The sequence below is a fragment of the Antrostomus carolinensis genome, unplaced genomic scaffold (genome assembly GCF_000700745.2).
Source record: "Antrostomus carolinensis isolate BGI_N321 unplaced genomic scaffold, ASM70074v2 scaffold10076, whole genome shotgun sequence".
Taxonomy (NCBI): domain Eukaryota; kingdom Metazoa; phylum Chordata; class Aves; order Caprimulgiformes; family Caprimulgidae; genus Antrostomus; species Antrostomus carolinensis.
In genome coordinates, this window is record NW_010323942.1 from 2,570 (window position 1) to 13,477 (window position 10,908).

At 40.6% G+C, this 10,908-nt stretch overlaps 1 protein-coding gene across 1 annotated transcript in view; it reads right to left on the minus strand.

Moving 5' to 3' along the window:
- Positions 1–629: 629 nt before the first annotated feature.
- LOC104527134 (delta-sarcoglycan) overlaps positions 630–10,908 on the minus strand; it is a gene marked incomplete at its 3' end in the record, with an annotated part of 162,454 nt that continues 152,175 nt past the window's right edge. Inside the window, exons 4-5 of the mRNA XM_010170759.1 lie at positions 3,048–3,135; positions 630–749 (exon numbers count right to left, since the gene is read on the minus strand). Of these exons, the coding sequence (XP_010169061.1) occupies positions 630–749; positions 3,048–3,135 (208 nt within the window). The remainder of the gene's footprint in view (positions 750–3,047; positions 3,136–10,908) is intronic.

Sequence of the window (10,908 nt, forward strand, 5' to 3'; positions counted from 1 at the left end):
GCCTCCCCTCCCATGCACGGGGAACTCAACCCACCCACAGCAGAGCTGGAGATGGCTCAGAGATGCACAACATGCTCTTGCATGTGGCTAAGGAAAGATAACTAATATAATGGCCATCAAACTATTCAGAGAATTAATGTGGGGTCCTAACTCATGCTGACTTTTTCACTGCAGCTGAAAAATGAAGTTTTCAACTTGATGTTGGCTTTAGAATGAAGGAGGAGCTGATGAAAGTGGTCCAATCAAAAACATGAAGCTCGAGGTTTCCCTACGCACAGTGACTGCAGCCATGGAAGCGCCCTTAGAGCGATCCCTCACTGTCCTTCATCTCAGACCCAAGAGATAAAGTTGTTCCATTTCCAAATCTGGTTTTAAAGTTACTTTACTGAGCCAGACAAACCACTTCCAGGGGAGATTTTTCTCGAGGGGAAATAACATATTGCGCAAGTTAAAAAACCCCTCAAACTCCTGGCCATTATCTGCTTGGGGGAGATTGAAAGCAATAAAGACCGTGAAAGGCTTTATCTCCAAAGGAAGCTTTCTGTGAGCATGAAGGAAAGTCAGGCAAAACTGTTATAAAATTTGAAGAGGTGCATATTAAAACCGTGATTTAGTGAATAATCTTTTACCTAAAACTCTCAATCTCTCTGCTCCAACCACCACTTCGTTGTCATCTGCAGAAAACAGCAGTTTTCCAGAGAGGGTTTTCACCTCAAATTTTTGGCTGTGTGCTTCCACTGCTTGGGGACCTAGAGGGAAGAAGAAATTTAGCAGTCTTTTAGTAAAAAGTATAAGAAAATCATATAGTAGCTTTATACATTTAATAAACCCATCTGTTGAGATCATCCTAGTAGCTCTGCAGATACAACTTGCATCTGACACATCAAACAGAGAGATCAGTGCTTTTCAGAGTGACCTCTCATTAGAAAAGGGCTTTTTTTCTGCCCAAATAACAACTCATCAACTATTTCTACTTATGTTTTTGTTAATGCTTATGTATGTCATAATCACCATTAAGCTTGGCATAGCTGGGAAATTTTTACAAGAAGATAGACCCACATGTGAAATAGCAATGAATATACCCAGCCATGCTTTGAGAGTCTTGGTGCAACTGTAAAAGGCATCAAGGGTTCCTGAGTACATCTTGCTTGGGCTGACACTGTAGCGTAAAAAATACCTGGTCTTCTGCCTATTAAATATACCTGGATTAAAATGATATCAGTGTCATGCACAGTCCAATTGAAAAAAACAAAACAAAACACAACAAAACAAACAAAAAACCAACCACCACCAAACGAGCAATTTTTTTAATTTTAGATCATTTCAGCCATGTGCAGGTCAAGACAATGACTGGGTCTCCCACATTTCAGAAAGTTTTCAGGTGAGTAAAACTTTCTTCGTAGTTCTTATTTCAATTCTGCTGTTTCTCCTGCAGGCTGCTGTGCTCCACAGTAATGGAAAGCCTCTGGCAATGCATTTTGTTGTGGAGCCTGACAAACTTCAGCTACCTGAATAGCAATTCTGTGCAGGTCTGTGGCTCAAAGGCTACAAAGAACAGACCCCTTGGTTATCTGACCTAGGCTAAACTTCGAACAAATCACCACCTAACAGCCCTGCACAACTCAGTCCAAGCCACGGCCTCCCTGGAATATGCTACTGCACAAGGCAAGTGATTGGACTTTGCATTAATTCTGGCCATCTTCATTACTAGTCTCACTTCTCAAAAGACAAGAGAAATAAGACCTGAAAGACAATATTTTTTTTACAAGCAGTTTCTAACTCCACCTATACTCACATCTTCCTGCACAGATCATCTGTATTGGCATCAGAGCATACAAAGAACGCGTGCATGGTTCACACTACAGAAAAGTGAGGCTATGCTGAGATCCTTGGAAACACTTAAAAATCCTGCAGTCATTCTGAGAAAGTCCAGTACTTTTGAGCTTTAAGTTTGATTTGTACCTTGCTAATTAACTGCCTCCCTACTCATCACTGCAGCACGCTCTACACGGCACCATGTCTTTGCTCTGCTCTGAAACCAAAGCTGCTGCCAAACGCAGAAAAGAGCTCAATAACCTGAACTTCATGCTGAGAGATGTCACTGACTGTGTCCTCCCAAGCTCTCATGGAGAGAGATGCTTAAGGGAATCAAATACCCTCTTGCAAATACACGGAGATACGACAAACTAAACATGTTCGTTCCGAATGTGAGAATTGGGGATCTTGGGGTTGAATTTATTTCCTTGCTCCAGGCAATTTTCATGTGTGCTGCTTAAATCATTGCTTACTGAAGCTGTGTATTTAATTATTTAATACTGTTACTAGAGGCCAAGATGTTATATAAGCAAACCAAACAACCCAATCTCATATAGAAACATCATGTTTATGGATTACTGGCTCTGCCACACAGCAATACTTCTCCTGGTCCCTAGATAAATCTCAATAAATATATATCTATCCTATGTCATATATATATTATATATTACCATATATAATGCATAAGGCTCTTTCAACCCAAATTACACATGCATTCATTCAAAGGTTGCTGTGCACCGAGGATTTATAAAACACTAATTTTCCAACCAAACACACTCATGTATGGGAGCACGAGAGCGTTCTTTATCAGCAGAAGGGCACTGACAGCTCTAAATTGCAAAGCAGCCCAACCCAGCCACAGTTAATCTGCAGAGTTCCCAAGATCTCACACAAGTTAAAAGTGTCTCAGGAAAAGCCTGTGCCTGTTACAACAGAAATGTCAGCCTGCACATGTTCTTCTTGACCCTGAAGTCGTACACCTAACCTTCCTGTCTCTGGATTGCCTTTCAAATGAAAACGATGGTCTGCTTCGTTATCAGAGAGCACCAGCCAGCTGTCTCTCCAGCACGGCTTTCATGTCTCTAGCTTTGTTTCTAGAAAGTGGAGTGAAGTTTTAATTTGAATGTCACAAGACACCTTGGCTCCCCTCCTGCATGCTGTCTAAAGCCAGCACATCATCTCACAACTTCAGCCCTCCTTAATTCTTCCATGCAGCCTTTCCCCCTCCTTACCTGTTACAAGGCGAGTAAGGACTTTAGTCTTCTCATTGAGGATGTTCACTGTCACATTTCTGGCAGACTGAAAGTACAGTGGGTTGCCCTGGAACGAGACCATGAGAGCAAGCACGTGAGATCAGGATGGCTGCCAGGGACCAGCCTGCTTGAGACACTTGGAGCTTTGCCTCACGCTGCTGGGCTGCTGTTAATGGCCGCAAGGTTGGGTGTGTGGCAGAGGTGCAGGCTACCCTGCATTAATTTTTATTGTCCAAGATAAAACCAGACTCCACACCTCTGTTTGTCTCAAATAATGTCTCAGAGACTAGCCCTTTTTTAGGGTTGGTTAGCTTTATTGCCATTATAAGTCAACCAACCTGTTATTTCAAAATGTGCAGGTGATATGGGACCTGACCTAATCTTCCCGAAGGTCACCGTGTTTTTGGAGTGTGGCTGACTGCAGCAATGCATTTCACAGTCAAATCTGCAATATTCCACACAGCTTCAGATGACTCCAGTGGGTGACTGTGTCTGCCTACCACAGGCCATGTGAGTGAGCCATGCTCAAGGGCTGTGAACGAGAAAACCTTATTAACATGTAGGAAGTGCCTCCAATCCCAAAGCACTTATGAACCACCCAGCACGTACCACCACATTCCAGACTAGGATGCCAGCGTGGGACCAGACCCATCCCACTGGGTCTGAAGAGGCACAAGACATGAAGTCTTCCCCACTCCCCACTTGACTACACAGATTTCTACCAATTTTTCATTTTCACGCTTTAAACTTCTGAGAGAAGAGCTAGAGCAGCTGTTAACGCACAGGAACCACACAGCTACCTGGCAGCATCCATCTCAGGTATTTCTCCCGCAGAGCAATGCCAAAGAAATCCCACAGAGAAAACCATCTGGCTTCTTCTGTGTGCAAACGCATCCAAGACACCTGGGAACTCATGTTTTCTACAGGCAGCACCAGTCTTTACGGTTGCTTTCTCAGGGGCAATTAGCCACCTACAGCACTAGCACAGGGTGACCTCAACTTAAATCAGCCAAAAATCTAATGTCTGAGGTGGAAATTCATTGCCAGTACCTCTTCATAATGTCTAAAGCAGGCAGCTGATTAAATTCATTAACTTACTAAGCCATAGGATCGGTAGAGGGGATAAAATAGCAAGAAAAACAGCAAGGAGTTGAAAATTTTATGTCCATGTGTGTCCTCCACCAAAGTATTTTTCCAGTGCTTCAAAATCTTTCCATTACGGATGAATAATCAGGATGGGGACACAGGATCATGTAGGTCAGGCATGCTCTCTTTGCCTCATGAATTTACCAGGAACATAACTCATATTTGCATTAATGCCATTATTTCTGGATCATGGCAGACAACCAGCCCCACATGTGGCCAAATATTCACAATAATTACATTTGTTGCCTTAACTATATGCACTGCATGCACCCATGGGATCAGCCCTTTGGCAAAAAAGGGGGAAATGGGATTTATTTGATCAATTATAATTAGACCATTATGGCTATATTCAGACTACTCACAACTAAATAAAAATAATAAAAAGAAAGCATTCCACTTAATCATTTCCAGACCTTGGACACATTTCAGAAGCTCTTGGTGTCTCTGTCTCCTCACACACTAAATGAGGACAAATCATCCTTATATACCTCTGTGATATGTTTGACAGCTTAAGTAATAGAGTATATGAAGTTGAAATATGATTAATAAGTTAGAAGTAAGGAGCAGTGGTAATGACTGGTAATGATTTTGCTCCTTTTTATTAAGTTTTATTTGTGATCTTCTAGAACCTAGAAATTAATGTTGATTACTATTTTATGGTTAACAGCACAGAAAAAAAAGATGGCTTCACTTGAATACACACTTGCTCTGGTATTAATTCTCCACAGCCCTGATCAGGGTCTTAATTTGAACAGCCCCAGTGATAGCAGTTTACTGCTAAACTTTCATCTCGCACTTACAAATAAAGGATATTTTTAAAGGCAGATAGCTACAATCTGCATAATCTATAGTCATAGGTGAGACTATAACCACTATAAACACACCTTATGAAGCACAGAAAGGTCAAATTTTTGACTTGCACTATTTGACTTTTGCTTATGGAGTTATGCAAGTAGCTGGAGTGTTTTGAAAAGGCCAGGAAACCTTCTAGTCCAAATTCAGGCAGGAAAAATCATTCAATCGCCATGGCTTTGAAACACTTAATGATCTGCATAACAAGAGACTGCGTCACAAAAGTACTACAAGATAAGCCAAGTGGTTAATATAAAAAGAGTCACAGAAAAAGTTGCTCTGAAGAAGTCTTAGAAGACATGCTAAGAGCTGGTATCCACCTACGAAAGACTTAAAATACACAATCAGACCTTGAAACGCTTACCCCAGCGCAGTCATCTCATTCACCGATTCAGAGCTCAGATTCATGCAGCCTTCAAAAAACTAAATTTCCCTAATGGAAGAGTTATATTTTTATTGGTCTGCAGGGAAGGAACATTTCAAGCACTTAATGCAACACCCGCTCTCATTTCCGTAATTCTTCTTCCATTAAGAAATGAAAAGAAGCTGAAAAAATTACTGCCTTTTGCTGAAAATTCTGCAGATTTTCTGTCCATCATCTTCTGTTTACAAAGGTAACAATGCTGACATCTTTTACACACTGAACATTTAAAAAATGTTTTCTCTGTTGCAAGCTTGGTGATGATGCCAGTTTCCTTCAATTACACAGGAAAAAAAATAATTAAAGCATGAGCGAATTCTAAAAATGGTTAGAAATTATAACTGAAACCACAAAATCTTTCACTTCTCTTACACTTTAATGTTATCGTGACCCAAATTAAGTATTCTGACACACAAGCAAGTGGAAATCCAGATCAATATAGCATCATCACCACAATAAAATTAATTATGTAGTGAATTAATTTTCTCACAAACTGTCACAACACTTGACAGGCTTAGAGTTAGAATATCAGCATGCAATAAATAAGCATGTCTGACTAATTATAACACTGTAAATAAGAGACACACCACATTTCTGAAGTATAAAATCCAACAATCCAGTTCTCAATCTTTCCAGATAAATAATATTAAAGAAATAAATGTATCATCAATCTTGAGATTGATGCAAAGAAAATGCAAGTGAATGGATAACTGGATAAAGTATTCTTTTGGGTTCAGAAAAGTAGGGAGAATAATCTTTTTCTCTTTGTCTACCTATTTCTCTCCAAAAGATTCAACCCAACTCTTCAGAAAAGCACATTTGAAATAAAATACATCTGATATTGTCAATCACACAATAACCCAACATATTTCACTGACTGCATGATGTACTGAGAAATCTCTCTTTGTCATTTTTTCTTCCTCGTCTCAACACAAACAAAACAATGAGGTTTCCCGGCACCTCTCTTTGCAAGAGCAGATGCTGCTCCCAGCCCATCTGGGTTGCTCTTTATGCCCAGACTTGGCTGTTGCGACTTTAACCTCTAGGCCATCCCATTGCACTGCACTGAGCTACAACTCTTGATTAACTCCTCATGCAACTTTGTAAATTAAATCAGCAGTCAGCTCCTTTCTGACACTATTTAATGTTATTGTTTCTTTCCAGTGGTTCCTTTGATGATTTGGCTGGAGAAACTGAGGTACAGACATCAATGGGAGTAGGATGCATTTTTTTTCCCCTCTTGCATGTTTTCCTGTTTGCTTCTGACTTATTTTCCCTTGCAGGACACCGATGGAGGATCCCACCCTGCTCTGGGTTGCAGCTCCATTTCTGGGGGTAGGTGAGGCTGGGATCTTCTAAGGACTCTTTAGTCTGGTTATCTACATCCAGCACACCATGAATTTACTATGCGTCTCTGCAGGAAGTCTTACGTAGCAAACGTATTATTCTGCCTCTTACTCCAGACCCTCATTAGGAGACCCAATGGCTTAAGAATAACGCAAATATTTGTAGACATGCAAAAGAAGTTGCCACAGCTATTCAAGATATTAAAATGTTGGACACGTGCTGTAGAATAAATAATGTGAAAAGTGCAAAAATATGTCAAAACAGTATAGCTTGTTTCCTCACTAACCTGTGAGGTATTCACTAAAACTTAAAAGACTTCACAAAAGGTATTGACTGATTGTTTGCTAGGTGAAACACATGGCAAAACAAGCCCTAACTGCTCACTAGCTGTCTTTCTTTGTCTCATTCTGGAGGAGATACTAAAAACTTCTAGATCAGAGACTAAAACAGAAAAAGCACTTTGACTGACAACCCTAATTTGCAGCTGAAGCAATCCCAACCAGTGCTGCTTTAAGGAAATTCTATACTTTAACATATGTCCTTAGACTGTTTTAGGAAGTTATTAAAATATTTGGAAATCCTTTTAAATTTTAGCAGACATTTTTAAAATAATGCGTCACAGTCAGTGGTGTTTGTAATTGGGGTGGTCAAAAGGAGTAGTTTTGATTTGAACCTATGGATTCAAAGACTTCACACAGTAGGTGCAAGTGAAGCTTGTGGAAATAATGGAAATGGTGAATTTCCTGCAGGCTTGAAAAAGTAATAGGAAAATTTAAAATATTAAAGCAAAAATCAGGTTGTCAAGGAGCTGTCTATGGAGGAGCCACTCAGAGCACTATTTTCATGCTCTGTACCTCTCACTTTCATTACAAAAAGCAAACACTGCTTTATACACAGCTGGACTGTCAGAGGCCAAAAGCTCGTTTTCTGTAAAGCAAGCACCAGCCCACGATGGAGCAAAAGCTCTCCCTCACCTGGCCCAGAACCACAACAGCACATTCACTTGCCTGCACCCTTGAGTGCTGTTTTAAGGCGCTGCTGATAGAGGGGAAGTATTTGTGTGGGTTATAACAATTACATTCCTTTCCTGAAGTCCAATCAGTCCTACTATACTAGCAGCTAAATGTGATGAAGTCATAACAGCAATGATACTTACTCTCCTGGATTGCATTTTCCATTGGTAGGGACAACCTGTAGCTGCACAAGGTAATGTTTCACAGTTTTGTCTGGTGTGGAGTGGCAAGCATTCATTGCCCGTTAACTGAGACACAAAGCAATCATTTCAGGGCACAAGATGTCCTTCACCAAGAACAGCTAAGTTTGCTAACAAAAACTCACAAAAACATCACCTCAGCTGTACTTCCTAAAGTCACCAGCCCCAGCAGCACACGCTGCCTGGGGCACAGCGCTGTGTACCAGCTCATTTGTGCAGTTGTCAGGCATGTCCTGAGACGTACTGGGAAAGCTGACTTGTTAACTCTGTCATTTTTGGTCAGTTGACACAGACGTGCTTAAATTAGTATCTCTGACCCAGTTTTGCATGTTCCCCTATGACTTGCTCATCCTTCAAAGGGAAGCACCAGTAATACTCTCACTGCATGACACCAAACACAGAGTTTCCTAAACATGAAGATCTCCAAAACGTGCTGTGAGTGCACAGTCCACCAAAACAGACCTGACCCTAAGAATACATTTCATTCCTCTACTCCAGCCTTGAAAATGGAAACTCCATTGGGGTGTGTCTGATGCTGGAACAGCTCAGAGCTGCCCCGTAAAACAGAGAGTTGGGAGGAAACAACTGAGCCAAAAAAATACAGAATTAGTAACAGATTCTGGAGAGATCAAGCTACTGGCCCTGCTGTGAATCACACCAAACCTCACCAGAACACTGTATAGATATCGTGCACCTCCTGAAAAACAGACAAAACACTGGATAGCATTTATCTATCTCTGGCTGTGAAGAAGACAAACTCGGGAGTATCTAGTGAACTCTGTCCCTAAGATCCAGCTTGGAACAGCAGCCTGGCCTTCGTCTACACCAGCAGAACATCTAGACTTCAGGCCAGACTTGCAAGACAACCATTATTGCTTCTATTTCAAAAGAAGAACCAATAGCTCTTCCTTCTGTTTCTGATCTAGCTCCCCACAGCAAGAACAGGATTTTGCCCAGAAGCCTTCTGGCACAAAAATTTAAGTCACGTAGCTAAATCCCTAGGTGCTAGATGGAAAACATCCCTTAATATGATTTGAATGTACTTTTTGTTTAATCACTGAGTCTCTTTCGATCTTGACTTTGTCCTTCAAACAGCTGAATATAATGTTCATGTAACTAAATCTCTTTTTTTAGTAAAACTCCTGTTTTGGCAGTGTAGGCTTTTCATAGCAGAATAAAAGCAAACTGTGAATGGAACTGGTAACAAACAGTTTAAAACAAATGCTACAAAATGACCCAGTATGTGCTATATTTCTGTCTAAAGATGATTGATTTTAGGAAGGATGCAATAGGTCCAGTGTAGAGATAACAGAATGTAGTCTGCATCCTCTTCATCCTGGAAATAAACTCTTTTCACAAGTCTAATGTGCCCAGATCGTGTAACCTGGATCAGTAACGGAGTTGATACAGCGCTGACGTGCAACCGGCACTCAAAGACATACATGTAGTATCATGACCGCATTCAACGTGTTGTTACAACTCCTGACATTTTAGGTATTCAAATGCTTAAACAAACAAAAAAAATCAAGCTCCTTCTATGCAAACAAGGTACAGTTACCTTTGCAGAAAGATATGTTTTACGGTACCATGAAGGTCAGAAAATACTGTGGTCCCACCCAATGTGACATATTTTAATGGCATAGATAGTGCACGTGTTGGAGTTTTATGTCCAATACCACAAACCCATCTCTCTTATGGCATTTCTTGAACTTCATTTTAATAACAATAGAAACAAAAGATACATTTCCCACTGCTGCATTAAAGCAATTACATCTCTGACTCTTCTTTTTAAAGTGCAAAGAAGGCAAGTCTGTGATGTGAGATCTAAATGACTGCGTTCTGCTTTTGGATGGCTACCCAGGGGGGTTTTTATCCTTCAAAGTCATTTATTTCTGTTAGTCTTGGGGTTTCTCTCTTTAGAAGAATATCTGTAACAATCTCATGAACACAGTGCTTCGAGAGAGTGGCTGCTTCTTCAAGATGCTTAATCAGCTTCTTTGCAGTTGAGATTCTTCTGAAAAATAAATTAGATCATGTCTGCTGACATTAAAAACAACACCAAAAAAATCTCCAAGACATTACATCTGCCTTGACTTCTTTGCCATTCTTTTTTCCTTTTTACTTCATTGACTGACAATATGAGGAAAACCAGAGATAACATGACGAAACTGATAGACACACACATAAAAATAAAATGTAACTGTGTATGTTGGAGTTCTGTGCAGTATACATGGGAGTGGGAACTCTGGATTTGTAACATCTGAAGGCTGCTGCACATTTACAAAACTTTCTATATTGGTAGGACTGAACTGAGTTACTGGCATTGTAAAAAATCCTATGCATTAAGTATGCTCAGCACCAGGAGTCCTCTGGCAAGACACCTTCAGACAACAGCTGAAATGAAGAGAACGGAACAACTTGTAAAATGACCAAATAATTCTGAAAATGCTTCAAGCACTTCACTGCACTTAGAGTTCACCCAAAGGTGTTATACCAGAGTCGATCAAATGTGCACTGATGATTAACTTTGCATCACTGGGAAATGGCTCACCCTCGTACAAACTAAGCAGGACTCAGGAAACTGTAATGCTCTTAAACAGGAGAATAGCAGTCCTAGGTTCTCAGCACATTGATCACCACTTCCAGTAAAAATCAACCAGGTATTCACTAACCATTTCAATTTACTTGAATTCTTCTGCAGAAACACCAAACCACAGTTGCTGCTCAGTGGCAGCTCACATCGATCTGATCCTTGTCTATATGAGGTGTTGTAGCAGCGGGACTATGGATTTGTGCTAAGTTATAGCCAATTTTCTGCCTCGGGCTATCCTAGTTATGGTCAGACTCCAGTGGTGACAGAT